This window comes from Anoplophora glabripennis, unplaced genomic scaffold (assembly GCF_000390285.2).
Source record: "Anoplophora glabripennis isolate ALB-LARVAE unplaced genomic scaffold, Agla_2.0 scaffold387, whole genome shotgun sequence".
Taxonomy (NCBI): Eukaryota; Metazoa; Arthropoda; class Insecta; order Coleoptera; family Cerambycidae; genus Anoplophora; species Anoplophora glabripennis.
In genome coordinates, this window is record NW_019421739.1 from 130,697 (window position 1) to 150,006 (window position 19,310).

Consider the following 19,310-nt stretch of genomic DNA (forward strand, 5'->3'; position numbering starts at 1 on the left):
AAACTTTTCCGATATGACAACGAATAAAATGTTACTAGTAGTCCTGCATTTTTGTGGTATTATTAATACAGATCAGAAATAAAATATTAACTCTAACAATTATCATTCCAAAGCATGGGAAAGCGGGACAAAGTTACATTTTTAAATGACGCATGGAAAGTTCCATTTATTTTTATTTTGCCATCTCTGCAGGAAATGAAGCAATTTTAAAACTAATAATTTATTTACTTTTCTGTTAATGTACAAATAATACTCCAGAAATAAATGGCATAACCTTATTAACATACAGTAAACTTAATGATAATCTGAACTTAAAAAAGTTATAATTAGATCAAAATGTTTTACAATTATTAATTCCGTGAATAATTACAAAACATATTGCTTTACAGAGGAAATCATTGCTAATTTAACATCAACGAAAAAGAACTAGACTTTATTGTTTCTAGAGTAATATCGAACAATATGTAAAACGAACTGGTGAAAATACTAGGAAAATGGTATATTTGGTCAAAAATTCAAAAAAAAAATTAATGTTGACCTATATTTGGGCCAGTTTTAACCCAAATAATGGATTTTCTGAGAAATATAGAATTCATGGATAAATTTTACTAATGGTGTCGTGTTCAGCGCCTCAAAATACTACGAAAATGATATATTTGGACACAATTGAAGAAAAAATCAATTTTGAGCTATATTTGGGCTAGTTTTCACCCAAATAGTAGATTTTGTGAGAATACGTTCGTAAATTTTACTAATGGTATTGTGTTCAGCGCCTCAAAATACTACGAAAATGATGTATTTGGACAAAATTTAGGAGTAAATCATTTTTGACCAATATTTGGGCGTTTTCTCCCAAAAATTTCACTTTTCTTCGAAATTCATCGCCATGAATTTTAACTACAGATTCGTGTTCAGCGCATTGAATTCCTTCGGAAATGATATGTGGGTTTCTTGAGTTTGGACTTTTTTGTGGGCCTGTGTTACCCAACCCCTCGCCCACACACGAGTAGAGATATTATTATCTCGAGTTGAAAATATATTTTTAGAACACTGAAACAGTTTCAAAATATACCTAACGAGAAGATATTAGTATTACGCAAATCTTTTTGATATAATTTTTCCAAAAGAAATGTAATCTCGTAGGTACATTTTAAAGTGAAATGAAAATAGGGATTCTTTGTATGCTAACGCTATACAGAGTGTCCCGGTATTTGATACAAAAAAGTCTAGTAGGTACAAATAGATGAGGTCAAAATATATAATTTTTTTTTATACGGGCCTTCGTTAACAAAGGTGAAAATTAAAAAGTTATTTTTATATACAGTCTCTAAACTATTAACTTCAGCATGATGCAAATTTGGTGATGATAACACATGCGTATAACATTTTTGATGGTGTAAGTGAAACTTCATGCCCAGAACGCCAGGGATGGACTATGCCCATTGGTTAACAACCCAGAATTTTTGCATAGATGAAGATCGCAATCCGCCTGTATCAAAAATAAGTTTCCTGAAGAATTTGTCAACGATAATACCCTCTTGATTCAGCTAAAATTAACAGTTTAGGAAATATTTGTGATTTTATTGTCAGTGCACATCGAACGGCACCTCCATCATTTTTTGTTTTTAATTTTAATTGGACATAATTACTGTGTTAGAAGTTAGAACAGTACATATATTTAAAATGAGATTCTAGAAAATCTTACTGCCTGCTAATGTAATTTGCACTAACAAAATTTGACAAACACACTTTACACATAACACAAAATAGAAAAACAAAACAAGAATAAGGTAAAGTAAGTTTAAAAATAATTTAAAAGAAAGAAAACTATCAAAATACATTTTCAACATGGGCACCTTCCCTCCACGCACTTCTTAAGTCTACGAATGTTATTTGTTTGTACGCGAAAAAGCATTTCTGGGGTAAGAATTTAATATAGACTCCTACGTCTGAATGGACTCGATATTTGTAGTTTTTGCAAAATGATTTACAGCCACTGTTAGACGATGTTCCATTCGATACCCGAAGAAACGTTTGGGTTCCAGCACTATGGAGCTCTCCCCATTTTTATATTGATGTACGAAATTATTTATCTATTGTGTTTAATAATAAATGGATTGGCAGAGGAGGTCCAATTTCTTGGCAACCACGTTCTCCAAACTTTAACCCGATGGACTTATTCCTGTCGGGTTACCTGAAAAGTTTATTGTACGCAACTCCAGTACAGATAAGGGATGAATTGCTACAAAGAATTAATTTCCATTGTGATAATATTAGACATAGAATGTATTTTAATAATTTTCTTTCTTTTAAATTATTTGTTATAGTTATGTATATGTGTAAAGTGTGTTTGTCAAATTTTGTTAGTGAAATTTACATTAGCAGACAGTAAGATTTTCTAGGATCTTATTTTAAAGATATGTACGGTTCTAACTTCTAACATAGTAATTATGTTCAATTAAAAATTAAAAAATGGCTGAGGCTCGATGTGCACTGTGACATAAAATGATAAATATTTCTTAAACTGTTAATTTTACCGTGTTGAACCAAGAAGGTATTATCGTTGGCAAATTCTTCAGGGAACTTATTTTTGATACAGGCAGATTGCGATCCTCATCTATGCAAAAATTCTGGGTTGTTAACCATTCGGCATAGTCCGTCCCTGGCGTTCTGGGCATAATGAAGTTTCACCAAATTTGCATCATGCGCTGTATCGCCGCTTTGTTATTGAAACTAACAGCTGCTATACAGCTCGTTGAGAAATGAGGTTAAGTTGGTCGCTATAAGCTACGCTCTACGTCCAATGTGTCAGAGCCAACTTCGACCACGTTTTTATTTGAACGCTCGTTATAAAGAACTGATATTATTATGACCTCATCTATTTATACTCGCCTTTTTTGTATTAAGTACCGGGACACCCAGTACCTATATCTAGTAAGGTCATCAGGATAATTTCTTGGTAACTATAGAACCGTATTTACAATTTTAGACATACAGGGTGGCCAAATGAAAACGAAACAGTCATTTTCAGGAACTGCGTCAAGATTGTAGAAAAACGCTCAGACCCATCGATTTTAGATTAAAGGGGGAAAATCTTTGCTGGTATTTTTGGCTCCGCCACTTTCACCCCCAAGCAAGGGTAAGCATCACCCCAAAATATTTAAATGGTATTGGGGGTTGGATAATATTTATTTTGAAAGCTCTTATAATTCTCTTTACAACAGACTTTAAATTTTATAATTCCGCCCAATATTTTGAAAAAAAAATACATTTTAAAATTTAAATTATGTTTAGTTGCTTACTTACTACTTAGTTGATTAAATGTTCAAACTGATGACCGCCCGCTTCCATACGAGAATAAAGATTTTGTTCGAAACGTTCTGGCACATTCCGAAGCATTTCCGGAGTGATTCGACGGCATTCGTCGACGATTCTTTGACGCAAATCTTCCAGCGACGCTGGCTGTGTCTTATAGATTTTACTTTTTAGGTATCTCCACAAAAATAAATCAAGGGGCGATAAATCCGGTGATCGTGGAGGCCACTCAATACTGCCTCTTCTCCCAATCCAATTCCGTAAAAAACGAAAATACTGACGGACAATTAACGCATAATGCGGAAGAGCACCTTCCTATTGAAAAATCAATTTTCAATAATATCAGTCCAAGCAGGGTCAATAGCGTCTTCCAGTAATTGCAAATACATTAGGCCAGTCAAATTACCAGGTAGAAAAAAAGGACCCACCAGCCGGTTACCGAAAATTCCAGCCCATACATTTAATTTTTCCGGTTGCTGTGTATGCACCTCGTGAAAAACTCTTGAGTTTGAATCGGACCAATAGCGGCAATTGTAACGATTTACCGTCCCGTTCAAGAAAAAACTGCTTTCATCAGAAAAACAGATGTTAAAAAGGAACTGTGGATCGTTCCCTGCTCGCTCACTCATTATTTCGCAAAATTGCAAACGGCGGCCATAATCATCCTCATGAAGTTCCTGGACTAAATGTATTTTGTATGGATGGAATTTATTCTTCTTCAAAATGGTTTGTATGCTACTTCGATTGATCCCGGACACAGATGCCAGCTGCCTCGTACTTAATGTAGGATCAAGATTAACTTGTCCCAAAACTGCAACTTCACTCGCTTCATTAACTATAGGTTTTTCAATTTCTCGTTTTTTATAGGCTGCGTTCCCTGTCTCTTGAAATTTTTTTACTAACTCTAGAACATACTTCCTACTGGCATGTTGATCTTGATGTTGTTCATTAAATAACTGAGCTGTTCTATTCGCACATTTATTGTTCATAAAGTAAAGCGAAATGGTATCTACCCTTTCCTCAATGGAATAAACCATAGTGTATAATTTTCAAAAACACAATTAAATAAACTACCAACCAACGCTTCCAAATAATACTGGAAAATAATTTGGAATTTACTAATTTTACGTTCATTGTGTGTGGTGTATAGCATTCATTTCTGTTTTTTACAATTGTGTTTTTTTACGAAAGTGATAACAAATCGCCAAAACACAAGAAATACTAAATTTATTCCATTGGCGTACTTAATTCGAATGACTGACATTTTTACCGTTACCTACTAATTGTTTGTACATAAGTTTCAACTTTAAAATCAAAATTCTTAATAACTATTGGGTGGAACTATAAAATTTAAAGTCTGTTGTAAAGAGAATTGTAAGATCTTTCAAAATAAATATTACTCAACCCCCAATGCCATTTAAATATTTTGGGGTGATGCTCACCCTTGCTTGGGGGTGAAAGTGGCGGAGTCAAAAATGCGAGCAAAGAATGTCCCCCTTTAATCTAAAATCGACGGGTCTGTGCGTTTTTCTACAATATTGATGCAGTTCCTGAAAATTGCTCTGTTTCGTTTTCATTTGGCCACCCTGTATAATCATCACTATAAATATATAGGTACGAATTTTCACACTAGGATTGTCTCTTCCCCAAAATTCAACAGTTTTGCTTGTTTACATACCGACTAATTGTAAGATGAAAATGCGACTCGTCACTGAAGATGGTCTTCTTAGCAAAATCACCGTTCACAAGTTGAATTCGCGAACATCCAATCAGTGCTGCATTAAATGATTGTCTGGTTTCAATTCCTGAGTTAGCTGAATCTTGAATGTATGCAGATGCAAATACTTTGTTAAATTCCGCTGCATTGTGCTTTTTGAGATGTTTAGTGACCGACGACGCACTGAGGTTTCAAGAATTTCCGCCACATTGTCACTAACGTCCTGTTTTTTCAGTCAGTAACCGACTTTGTTTATTCAGATTCAAGTTCAAAACTAATCTTTTTACAGTTACACATTTCGAGGCGTTTCATCTACCGAAAATTCCATGTAATTTGCGCATAGTCTCAGCTACACACTCCGCTTCATTTTGTCTAACCGCAACGTGTTTACTACAACATGCAACAACAATGCTGCGCACTCTTCGGAATGAAAATGGCGCACAACCATATTCATGAAATGTATTTAAATATTTGATAAGATAATCATTAATGTAAATTTATGATCCCAACGTAGTTCTTTGTATGGAAGATTCTGAAACATAAAGTAAATGAAAAATTTATATGACCTTAGAAAATATGAAGTTCAGTTATTGAAGTTATACTATCAATGATGTGAGTAACAAGGTACCTGCATCAAATACATATATGTCCTCCTAGAACAGGATGATGTTATTGTAAAACAACCTTTATAATTTTTTCTTAATATATAATTTAAATATTTATTTAGTAAATTTAATACCAAAAAACATACTTACGCATTGATTCCATATAAACAAACTAAAATATTAAATAAACTACCAAAGCGTATATACCACTTGTATACGAGTATATTATTGTAATCACAAAAAATATACAGAGTATTCCATTTAAAAAAATACTATATTGGTCTATATCTTTGAAATGCAACAGTGAATTGTTTTTTTCATATATTGTTTTGAAATGGCAAGAAATCCTAAAACTTTGGCCTTTACCATTTTTTTCTGTATGGAAAGGTAAAAACAATAAGAGGGTAGATGGTGCAAGTATGAACACTGTACAGTATTTCATAGTACAAAGTTAATATTTGCAAGATGTATTTCTGATTTGTTTTTAAGAATTGATTGTATTAGGCTAAACTCAAATTAAACTAGAAACATTCAATGTAAGCCAAATTTGTGCATCAACTCAATTGATTTCAACAAAGTGTCATAGCAAACTAATCTCAGACTAGAACAGAACAAACATGATTGTATTTTATTGAATTCCAGCAACGAATAGCACCAATTTTTTCAATATAATTGTCTAAGCATATTTATACCTTTTTTAAAATAAACTGGCGAATATACACTGTTCTAGTTTGTATTGTAAGTGCTCATAAATGTTCTAAAGGCTCGGAAATTATCAGGATGGCAAAGCCGAGGACTAGGAATTGTGCCGATCTATACCAAACCGCACAAGACAGCTACCAACTAAGATGCCCCTGCCTCTGGTCGGACGTCGATCTTGTACATCGGCAGATTTATAACCAGGGATGGATACCTAGCCAGTACCTGCAGAACGATTCAAATTTTACAACTGACTATATGCTCATGTCCATACATACTATCTAATGTCAAATATCCATGCTCAAAAGTCAACAATAAAGCATAAAACTCTAAAATTCCATTTTTGAGTTATAGGTTTGTCTTACCTGCGGCAAAGACCCTCAAACGGTACATACTCCTAAAGTTGCCAATCACACAGCTCCTAAAGCCGCTATACACAAGTTCTTCTACGAGACGTAGTGCAAAAAGCTCCTAAACCTGACAGGTCTCAAATAACAATTACAAACTGATGTGCTTCTTAAAACCCCAGTGCAAAACAGACTAGAGTCAGTTGAAACTCTCTAAAACCAACTCTTTGAGTGCGTCTCCGGATCCAAAATGTACCATTATCCTGAAGCCAGTTACAACGTGCCTAAGGATAGCAAGATTGGCAAATCCAAGAAACTAATCGAAATCCACAGCTAGCTGGACAGCCTAATCTTTTAGTTCCACAGTAGCCTGAATTATCTTGCAAATTAAACAGTCTCAATTATGCTGTTCCATGATAATACCTTACAGTGACATATAGCTAGACACTTTTAAGGAGTACTCAAAACAACAGCAAAAACTTATCCGAACGTCAGATATTCCTCATTAATTAAATTATTTCATGATTCAGATATCTACTAGACTATAATAATTTATAAGTTTTACTTTATAGAAGATTGATTAAATATTTCAATATTTATTTGTAAGCTGCCAATATATTTTAAATATGTTTATATTTAGACATATTTTCATTTTGCTCGTAAACATGAGGCTTGAACATTCAAGTACTCAACTGTCTGTCTGGGGCATTAATCTGTGTAGTTGGTATAGTTCAGTAAGCGATAATGTTCGTTTGCGTCTTGTTGACAATCAAACGCCAATTATTTTCGCCGATGTAATTAATATTCTAGCTAACAAGATGTTTTTAAAGATAAAGCCGCTCTCTGAAAGAATCTGTGCTCAGTATAGTCCGTTATAAAGTTGGTTCTAGTGATTACATGTGGTTTAAGCGTGTTTGGTGTCAGTATTGTTAAATTAATCAGATTATTTCATTGGGGTGAGTAAAGAAGGCCATTTTCTTCCTTCGAATCATTAAAAAAAGACTTCCTGTGTTTTATACCAATGTATACGAGCTAATATTAGACATTCATTATTTGTAAATAAATATTAATACTGAATAAATATTACTGCAGTGAGGTGTTAAATATTTAATAATATACATATTTTTGTTGCACTTGTTTTATGAAAGTATGCAGTACATCCACAGTTTTGTTATTTCATTATTATTCTAGAATTATCTGTAAACAAAACCTACTTTAGTACATAGGAATTCTTCTGTAGCATTATTTCTCAACAGTGAAAAAAATATATATGTTAACCATAGTTATTTGTATTCATTTTACAAATGTTTTTGCAAGAATGCTGAAATTTTGAATATCAAAGGTATATAGACCCAGATCTAGACGTTCCAAATGAGTTATTTGATATTTTATAAAAAATAAATGTCAGACATTGTTTAGTAACTTTTCATATAGCAGATGTTTGATATTTTATAAAAAAAAAATGGCAGACATTTTTTTGCAACTTTTCATATTCATATTGATTTTTGGCATCAAGAACGATCAGTAATTACATTCTTTACAAACTAAATCTTTTTTTTGGTACCTACATACGTTATAACTTTTTGAAATATACGTTAGTGATTTTCCTTTTTATTTAGAAATTATTATTTTACTAAAAATGATATCCGAAACTGCCAGATTCAGGTCTAGGATCAGATACATGTTTCTGACAAAAAAATTGATATCTTGCAAAATCTGCAAGATATGTTATATTCAGTCAAAATAAGAAAATATTATAAATTGTAGATCACTGGGGCTGAAGAGAAAAAATCGCGATATTGAATAAATACGCAATAAAAACTCAGTATTGCAGATTATTCTTATACTATGTACAACAAAACTGATTTTTTTCCCATCCGTTTAACATAACGGGGTAATTTTATTGTTGCACCATTTGCAGTTATAAAAGACGCTTTGGTTTTTGACGCATTGTTTCTTGCAAATTACATATTTACAGTATAACAGGAGGTCATAGGTTATTTCATGCTCTAGAAGCATCAATTATTAAGAATTTTATTTACCCAAATAAAGCTATTTTTATACGGTTGGGAAATTTTCTTCGACTTCAATTGGTGCAGATTTTTTAAGTATAGATTTCGTAAGAGTCCCCATATTATGACCTATATTTTTATCTGTGAAGCAATTGATTTACTTTTTTCTTCAATAATAGAGTGATCTTCCTCTCCGTCGTACATAACTATTCTTTCTTTTGTTGTGCCATTGTTCATTTACATATCATATTCATAAGGAGTAATTTATAATAAGTATAGTAAAAAAAAAAACAAATTCCACAAAAAATATATTGTGTGGAGAATCTAATAATATAGTCTTTTATGACAGAAAGATAAAAATTGACCAAACAAATATCTAAAGATTAAATTTGAATTTAAAATTAACAGTTTTAAGATCATGAGCATCAAATTACGAAAAGAAACAGAATTAAACTGTATGCTGTATGAAAACATTTCCACTAAACGGACAAAACAAAAACAAAACACAAACTTGTGTCGAATAAAAGAGAACTGTAACTTTTCGCAAACTTTTTGAAGACTGGCGTGTTTTGTGACAGTTGGAGTTTTGTTTTTTCGAGTCCCGCTCGAAAGCGTCACATCAAAAGGTTTCGACGTGTTTTGAAACTCAAGTCTGTTTAGTGGAAACGGTCGTGTTGTGTTGTCTATTTAAGTGATCCAACCCAATATCTATGTTGGCGTTTCCCTCATACCAAAAACAATATTTTAATCATTAATGAATTATAGCTATTAAAAAATATATACAGGTTCGGAAAGCCCCCATGGTTCATCGGCTGTTACGTGAGATAGATAAAATAAGTCGTAGAAATCCGTGCAATAGAGAAGGATGGCTATAATGAAGGCGTTTCATAGTCACCGCCCGTTTCGCCCTTCCACAAATAAGATCCACTTCCACTTGTAATTCAGCGACATCTCTGTTTTTTGTCGTTTGCTTTTTCTGTAATAGATGTCGCTACTTATACAACTCCAATTTCGGTATTCCGATATGTTAATACAATCCGTTAACAGGCAGCACAATTTTTCTAAGGTGAGGTTTTTTTGGAATTGGGGAAATATCTACGGAATTTTGCTTTATTTCTTGGGATTCTTAAGTCATTTTAAAAAGTATACTTAAATAACAACTAAATGAACTTTAAATGCAGCTGAGCACTATACTCCATTTGAATAACTTCTCAGTAGAGGAAACAAGGTCACTAGATTTACAAATAGAGATATCTACTAGCTACTGTAAAAAGTTTTCTTTGTTACGCGTTGTTCTGCCCTCTGTTAACGGATTGTATTGACATATCGGAATACCGAAGTTGGAATTGTATAAGTAGTGACATCTATTACAGAAAAGGCAAACGACGAAAACAAAGATGACCACCGGTCGCTGAATTACAAGTGGAAGTGGATCTTATTTGTGAAAAGGCGAAACGGGCGGTGACTATGAAACGTCTTCATTATAGCCATCCTTCTCTATCGCACGGATTTCTATAACATACTTTATCGCTCTCACGTAACGGCCGATACACTCACTTTTTTTCCAAGGACTTCAGTATAAACCAGCCATAACTAAGAATAAAAAAATCTTCTCTAAACATTGGTTACTGGAAAAATGTGTTCTGACTTCTTCGCTACAGCCAGTGGAAAAGGACCGAAAACAAAAACAAAACTCGAACAAAATGTAGCCCGCTTGATGGAAATAAGAGTTTTGGGTTTGTTTCAGTTTTGTTTTTGTTTTTCAAGTTTTAGAAAATACAAACAGGTCATAAACTCAACTGTCCGTTTAATGGAAAACCGCCATTAGACTGAATAGCGTTAGACGTAATGGGGTAAATTAGTCATTGTCAATTCAGTAGAAACTTGTATAAACTACTAATAAATAGCATTATATTTTTTCGTATAAGTTCTGAATCACCCTGTATTTTCAAAAAGGTTAAGTCGTCGTAACAGATTGAGGACAAGCAATAGATGATTTAGTTTTTGATGATGATTTTTCATTAAAATGATTTTTTATTAAATGAAATTATATAATGAAATTGAATTTTATAAATATTACTATGGTTGGAAATGATCTACGAGAATCTATAAAAATCACTGAAACTTCTAATAACTTTTTGGCAGCCGAATCTCCCTAGAGCCTCCCTAGAACATCACTGGTTATTTTTTTTTCAAAATTTACTTGCAAATAGCTACTATGGAAAATAGAAATAAATAAATTTAAAGTTTATATCTATAACACATCTTCGTTATTTATTCCATTGCATGTAAACACAGCGGATCATCTGTGACTAACACGTGAGGGATTTTGTAACATTCACAAAATCTAACCCATAACGGACTATCTGCGGGTGCTAATGAGAATAAATTTGAGCCACGTGTAATATGCGCCACATTGTTGATAGGGATACTCCAGGCACTTATCGAACGATTTGCATTGTACATGGATTTTTTTCGTTGAACTACCACAGTTAAGGTAGCAGCATTTAGTAGATGTCTATCTATCCTTACTATATTTACGAGTTCGTCTTGATATTAGACAAACAAGAATAATTAATAACATTATTTAACATGTACATTTAACCATATAATTTTTAATAATAAAAATTATTAATATCATTTACTAGATATTGGTATAATTCAATGCTGGTCGGGGTATATAGTCCGCAGAGTAGATGTCTCTTGCAATATCATCATTTAAGAATCTTGTCTATGACGTTGGATATCTCTTGCATACCTAGATTTTTTATTACAAAGAACATTATTTGACTTCATTTGATAAGATTTTTAGGATAACTTTTTGAATTTATATGAATTAGTTAAATATTTACCTAATTTAATAAGTAATGATAAGTTTTTGACTAATGCGTTGCACCAATGTCAAAAACTACTTTGTAATTACATACTATAAATATCCATTACTTTTAATTCTACGTAATGTTAGATTTTCAGAGCAAGGTTAAGATGACGAAATCCAAGAGTCAATGTCATCAGTGTCGATATTAAATATAGAAATATATTAAATCTAATTAGATATACTTGCAGTAGACCAATTAACCGTATACAAATAAAATATTTTCAAATAATAAAATTTATATTTTGATATGTACTTTAAGTTTATACCAACTTTTGAGTTTGGTTAGTTTTGGGCCGATTCCATAATCACACGAAAGTCGAATTGTCGACTTACCTTAGTAACATTTTATTCTTCAAAGCTCCATTAAATACAGTCCCTTCATAAATGATTACAAGCCACGGAACGAGTAATTTTGTTTGGAACGATAATGTTACTTCCTTCATGTTGGCATTAAATTTCTGTAAAATTAAATATTGTTAATACAATAAGATCAAGATTATATTAAAACACAACATTCTGTTTCACCGACTGTGATTGGTGTAATTTTTCAAGAGATTCTTTTCACGCTTAGACGTAATGGTTTGTCATTGTTCATTGTAAACAAATAGTATTTTGGTATCTATACTTTTAAATTTTTGGACATCTATTTAATGTTTTTTTTATCTAAAACTGAGTAGGCAGCCCTAGTTACATTCTTGGCCCCAAAATGTACATATAATATGCTATTTAATGAGCATATATAGGGTGTTTAGAAAAGTTGGTACAAATTTTAAGGTGAAAATAGGGTCTAAAATAGCAAAAAAGGTCTGTATAAACATTGGTTCTCCGGAGCACCGTTACTGAGATATGGGCCCTCCAAAGAGGTTTCATCATTTGGATATTTTTTAAAATAACTTTCTTTCTGATTAAGATAATGAAATGAAAATTGTAAGTAATGATCATATCATAAGGATCTTTAACTCTCATAAATTTCATCGAAATCTGTTGTAAATAAGGATAGTTTTCTAGCTACCTTGAACAGATATTTTTTTATTCCTTTAAATTATCAAACAAATAATATTATTTTTTTAAGAATTAAACTATTTTGAAGAAAAAATTTCTCTACTTTTTTTTTAACCCTGCATAGTTTAGTCAGAAACAATTATTTTTTAAATAATGTATGTATTTTTTAAATAAATTATTATTTTGAATTTTAGGTTATAACTTTGAATCATAAAATATATAAAAAACAAAATGTCTTAATTCCAAGTGCGAAGCAATGACTTAAATTGTCCACCCTGGACCAAAATACAGGCACGTAATCTTCTTAGGAAGTTGAATCGAACACGCTGAAAAATTTCATGTTGAATTCGTATGGCATTGAAAGCTTCACCAATACGTTGCCGCAATTCTTCAGTGGTAGTCACAGGCGTAGTATATTCCATTCTTTTTACGTCGATAAATAAAAATCATCCGCATCATTTCCACGGCCAATCCATTTTCCCGGGAATGATCGATTTAAAAAATGCCGCACTTATTGAGCATAATGTGAATGAGCTCCATCTTGTAAAAAAAAAAACATGTTTGCTCGCAATTCAAGGGGAATATCGTCTAGCAGGTCTAAAAGATCATTTTTCAAAAAGCTTAGTGATTCAACACCTCCCAATCCACTCAGTAGAAAGAGGTGATTGCCAACAATGAATGCCGGCCCAAACATTCACTTAAAATCCACGTTGATGACGAGTTTCAAAAGTGGCATGGATTTTCATCACACCACGTATGAAGATTGTGCAATTGATAATGCCATCCCGTGTAAAGCAAGCTTCATCGGTAGATAAAATATTTGAAACAAATGTGTAATTATCTTGTTGGCGACCAAGAATTGTGTGACAAAAACGGAGGTGGGAGGCATGATCTTCTTGAAGTATACCATGAACCCTTTGGGAATGATAAGGCCTTAGATTTTTAAATGTTCTGTCTACACTTATGCGGTTTAATAGCGGTCGCAAACCCGGTGATGTCAACATGCTCTCATAAGCTACTATAGTCCACTTGATCATTTCCCTACCCTGCGTAGACCAAGCGCGTCGAGGGAAACTTATGCGTACACCGCGACCGGCCGGTCGCCGTGCGGTCACGCGGTGTGGTAACATACTTCCATAACAATCAATATTCCCCGATCAACCGTATGAATCTACGGTGGATTCACCGGGCTTACAAACGGCTAAAAAACCGTCGTTTACAAGCGGCCTTAGGGTATCCATTTTTCTTAAGCAACTGTCATACATAAGTAGTGTTTGTTCTAAATCTTACACTCGCAGTAGGATTACGTTCAAAATATCTTAAAACGACTGTGTCTAAATCATGCCTACGCTTCCTTGGATGGCCACATCCACGATATCTTGGAGTTAAGGCTCCTGATTTTGCTTTTGCATTAATTTTGCCAAACAATCTTGCAGAAGATTGCCTTCTACCAGGAAAACATTGCCAATACTCTTTTTGAGCGGTCAGACTATTTCCATTACAGAAACCATAAATAAAATGTATATCGGCATATTCACGGTTAGCAAAAGTATGATGGTTCATGGTTGTAAAAAAATCGAATGAAATGCATAGTCAAGCATAAAGATCACAACTAAGAAAATAAAGAAACTTAAGAATTTAAATAATAGCATGCGAAAGTGACAATCATTAGTATCATTATAATGAAACTGTCACTATGAGATGCCTATATCAAAATGTTAAAAAAAATGTTACCGTTCTGAGCCATTATTTTTTTTATTTCTGACTACGCAGAATTCGAAAAAAAATTAGAGAAATTTTTTCTTCAACAAAGTCTAATTCATTAAAAAATAATATTATTTGTTTGATAATTCAAAGGAATAAAAATAATTTAATAAATAATAATAATNGTGACAATCATTAGTATCATTATAATGAAACTGTCACTATGAGATGCCTATATCAAAATGTTAAAAAAAATGTTACCGTTCTGAGCCATTATTTTTTTTATTTCTGACTACGCAGAATTCGAAACAAAAGTAGAGAAATTGATAATTCAAAGGAATAAAAATAATTTAATAAATAATAATAATAAATTTCTGTTAAGGGTAGTTAGAAAACTTTCCTTATTTATAACCGATTCTGATGATAGTTAAAGACCCTTATTATTACCTAAATTTTCATTCCATTATCTTAATCAGAAAAAAGTTATTTAAAAAACTATCCAAATGATAAGACCCCTTTGGAGGGCCATATCTCACTGTCTCAGTAACGGTGCTCCGGAAGATCAATGTTTATAAGAACTTTTTTTTACTATTTTTGGCTCTACTTAAACCTCCTTAAATTTTGTACCAACTTTTCCAAACACCCTGTATAAATCTCAGATGTTACGTCTTAATCTTGTTAAGGGAAAAAATTTAAATAAAAAGTGTAACTTGATAATAGGGAAGGAGATAAAGACGATAAATTTAAAGGTCACATATTTTGTACATCAAATAATTGTCACATTCTGAACAATTAAAGGAATATACAAAAGGCTCTGTTACAAAAATGAAATGCAGTAAGAACATTACTCCATTTACATATCAATAGTCTATGAGAAAAAGACATGAATCGATCTGAGTATCCAATATGATAAATATAGGTGGGTCATTCAGAATCTAGTACATGTTTATGAACAAAAGATGGTCACGTCAAAATATCTAATGCAGTCTATTAAAGTTAATTAATTTCATGTCGTATCTTGGCCACATATACATACAGAGGGTGATTCACAAACGGTGACCAAAAATGTAACCTCATATCCTTTGGTGAATTCTTTCGTATAAAACTTTTACTAGGACGCTTCGTTAAAAAGATTAGTGTTAAACATAAAAAAATATTTTTAATTTTTTTAAATAATTTAAAAACTAGTAGGTGAAATATCTTGAAACAGGGCACATGTATTTATATAATTGTCAAAAATCTGAGGCCTTTTCCTAAAATTTAGATGTTTCAGTGGCGGAGATAACAGGGTATTTGTGGAATATTTTTCTAAATAAAATAATACGCCACTGCTTTACTGTAACAATCATGATATTTTCGGGTTCGCCTTTCAATTTTCTACAAATTATTACTCTCTTATATTTTTCGAAAAAAAGCCTGATTTTCGAGTAAAACTTGAAAAACGAACTGAAAACACACTTCTATATACGAATAAAATGCGGTTTAAAATTACATAGCAGGTTGCGATAGCAACTTTGACATTCTGAGCAGTTAGAAGAAAGAATAGATAATGCTTTTCATCAGATTCAAGCAACAATCAATTTCGAACAAATTACATTTTCGTTACTAAAAAGATGTCGCGCCTATGTTCGTGGAAATGCAGGTATTTACTCAAATAAAATCATTAAAATGATGACTAATGTTATTAATTTCTTTATTCGAATAAATAACAGAATGATTAGTGTTTATCATGTCATTTAAGTAAAAGTATTTTCAATTCGTTTTTTAAGTTTTACTCGAAAATCAGGCTTTTCTCGAAAAACATAAGAGAGTAGTAATTTGTAGAAAATTGAAAGACGAATTTGAAAATATCATGATTGTTACCGTAAAACAGTAGCGTACTATTTTTTAGAAAAATATACCACGGATACCCTGTATCTCCGCCATTGGAACATCTAAATTTTAGGAAAAGGCCTCAGATTTGGAGAATGGAGAATGTTTATATACATACATATGCCCAATTTCAAATTATTTCACTTACTAGTTTTTAAATTATTTAAAAAAAATGAAAACATTTTTTTAAGTTTCTTCAAATTCTCCAAAGAATACGAGGTTTCATTTTTGGTCACCATTTGTGGATCACCCTGTAGAGTAAACAGATTTTATCAAATAGGACCCTACCAAAAACGATATTTAATATGAACAGCTTCATAAAAAAAATCCCTCCAAGGTCACAATGTCATATGTTATCAGCCTAAAACCATAATCCTCGTAAATTTTACTATTAACTCTCTGTGATTTATGGAAACAATGTTATTAATGATTTTTCCGTAAGAAGGAAGACAAATATAAAATACAGTGTTCTCTTGGACCCACGGGAGGCATTTTGGAAAAAAATAGGGGCTTAAAAGTTATTTACATCGACATTAATTAAAAATCGGAATGTGTCACAAAAATTATTATTTGTTTAAAACAATTTTTTTAGGTGTGAAAAATGGTACCCGGACAACTACTATTATACTTTAGTATATTTCTCTCATTAGTTTATAAATCTTCAAGTGTATGCAACAAAATACCAGACGGTGTTGTGAAACTAAAAAATAGGAATGTGGCTGGAAAATACTTTATAGAAATTGCTGGAAACCCAAAAAACTACACACCTCTACAAAGGTATAACGGTAAGTGCATATAAAGGCAAAAACTAGAAGTAGTTCTTTCAAGGTATATCTTTTATTAACATTGACATTTTTAAAAACTAACAAACTTATTTAACATCATTTTTATAAAATATTGAAGTTAAAAACTAAATTCGTAAAATAAAAAAAATGTGTAATAATTAATTTATAAGCTTATTGTTAGTAGTAGCACAGAATAAATAGCTACGCTACAGAAGGCTCGTGCAATGTATTAAAATGTAGTCCCCGAAAAGAAGCCGGCTCTAATATCCAGCTTCTTTCAAACTGCGCATGTACAGTAGAGAGTGTAAGTTTAGCTCCTAGCTAGTAGGTGACGCCAGAGGCGAGTCGGATTTAATGCCCAGTTTAGACAGCGTTGCCGGATGTAAATTTTACAGGAATTATTAGGATATTATCAAGGCAAATAAAGTTCTATTTGCCCTGATATTATACCTAAACGATGAAAAGTATTAAATAATATATATGTTATGTATAATATGCATTTCTATATACCAGTGACAACTTACATTTTTTAATTTACAATTAAATTGTAATTAAGAATATACATATGTACAAATAAAATACATACAGGGTGTCTCCTAAACGCCCCAACCCATAACTTCGTTATTTATAGTCCGATTTCAAAAAATAACAAGTCAAATAAAGTGGTTCTAAATACAGTTCAGAGGAAGCCGACTGCAATATTTTTAAACTTTTTTTTTTGAAAAGCAATAATCAACTTTTTTTTTCAAATGGCAATAGTTTTTTTGCATTTATTATTGTGCAGTTTTTTTTTTGTATACGATGACGTATAAAACATGGACTTTTGTAAAAGATAACATCACAAAAAAGAGTCAAAATGTTTGTCATTACTGCAGAACTACTCCTATTGCGGATTATTGCAGATACCTGAATAATTCATAATTGGTAAATACTTATATTGATTAATGTAACAAGCAAGGATGAGAGTTAGTAACGAATCCTGAAACAATCCCCGACAATATACAGAGTAAGTATTTTTCTGATAGTATATGCTCAGAAAGTTTCCTCCTTCAAAGCATAATTTACTCGTTCTTTTTAAAAATTGATTAAGTGCTCAAAATCGCCTGTTTCGTTTTTGGTGCGCCACTCTGCAACAAACTGAAAAAAAAACATTTAACCGAGTTTTTTAGAAATTTTAAAAATATTTAAATAGGTAATGAATAATAATATTTTTTGTCTTATAATATGTTAGGTATATGTGACGTATGTTTTGAGAAGTTCTATGAATTTGCTAAAGCGCGAGTAGTATACAGTACAGTATTAAACATGATTCTGGGTTAAAATTGTAAATCGTTGCACCTGCACTCGCGCGCGCTGGCTAAGCTAGGGCGTAGGTCTAGGGCCTGCATTCAAATGTTTTTATACAATTTTTTTTCACATAGCGGCAGATCATTTCATTTCAGTTTGTTTCACTAGTGTTAAAGTGCACAGACTAGAATAGAATAACAATAATGGCTGGAAACAAGTGCCAATATTTTAATTGTGGTGAAACTCGAAAATCGGGAGTTCGAATGTTTCGGTTCCCACATAAAAATGAAGATTTATGCAATAAATGGCTTATACATTGTGGTAAGTGTAAAATTCTTACATACGTGAATAATACTACTGACTGCATTTTTTGAATCCATAATTTTATTTTTGCAAATAATAATTTAAAAATATAAGATTGTATAATCCCACTGTCCTTAATAATAATTTTTCAGATATTAATTTTGCTTTTTTAATACATGTACAGTCGCCGCAACATAAAGGTTTCCAACGTAAGAGGTTTACTAACTTTAAATGACCGATGCTCTGAGTTATTAATAAGAATTTTGAAGATTTACGGCTGTCAGTAATTGCTTTTACTTAGGAACATATAATAAAAAAATTGCAGACTGCATATAGGCAAGCGGTTAAGCTCTCATAATTTAAACAAAATATCGTTCTCGATCTCAGTAGAAACCTTTATGTTGCGAGTGTACATACAATAACATAAATTACGATAATAATTTACTATATCATAAAATTTTCAAGTCTTAATAAAAATATTCTACCCTATTTTCGACGGTGCTGAAGACGAATTTGAAGTTTTTTTCGGACGATTCTAGTTTTTTTAGAAAAGTTCTCCATTATGAAAAAGTTTTCTTAATCAAATTTTGACGTATCTTACGGCATTTTGTTATCGAAAATATTCAGGCAGAAATTGAAAGTACGGCTATGACACTGAAATTGTGTACACCTACCTAATTTTTTATTCGGAGAAACTTTTCTTAATAACATTTTGTCATATCTTGTACAGAAATGCCACTTTACTAGTGACTGAAATCAAACTTTTCAAAATTTCCAAGGCATA

General features: G+C 32.0%; 1 protein-coding gene across 1 annotated transcript in view; it reads left to right on the plus strand.

Annotated features, from left to right (window-relative positions):
* Positions 1 to 7,455: 7,455 nt before the first annotated feature.
* Positions 7,456 to 19,310, plus strand: part of LOC108908427 (spondin-1) — a 45,307-nt gene continuing 33,452 nt past the window's right edge. Inside the window, exons 1-2 of the mRNA XM_018712463.1 lie at positions 7,456 to 7,639; positions 16,744 to 16,936. Coding sequence (XP_018567979.1) covers positions 16,753 to 16,936 — 184 coding nt within the window. The 5' untranslated portion in view covers positions 7,456 to 7,639; positions 16,744 to 16,752. The remainder of the gene's footprint in view (positions 7,640 to 16,743; positions 16,937 to 19,310) is intronic.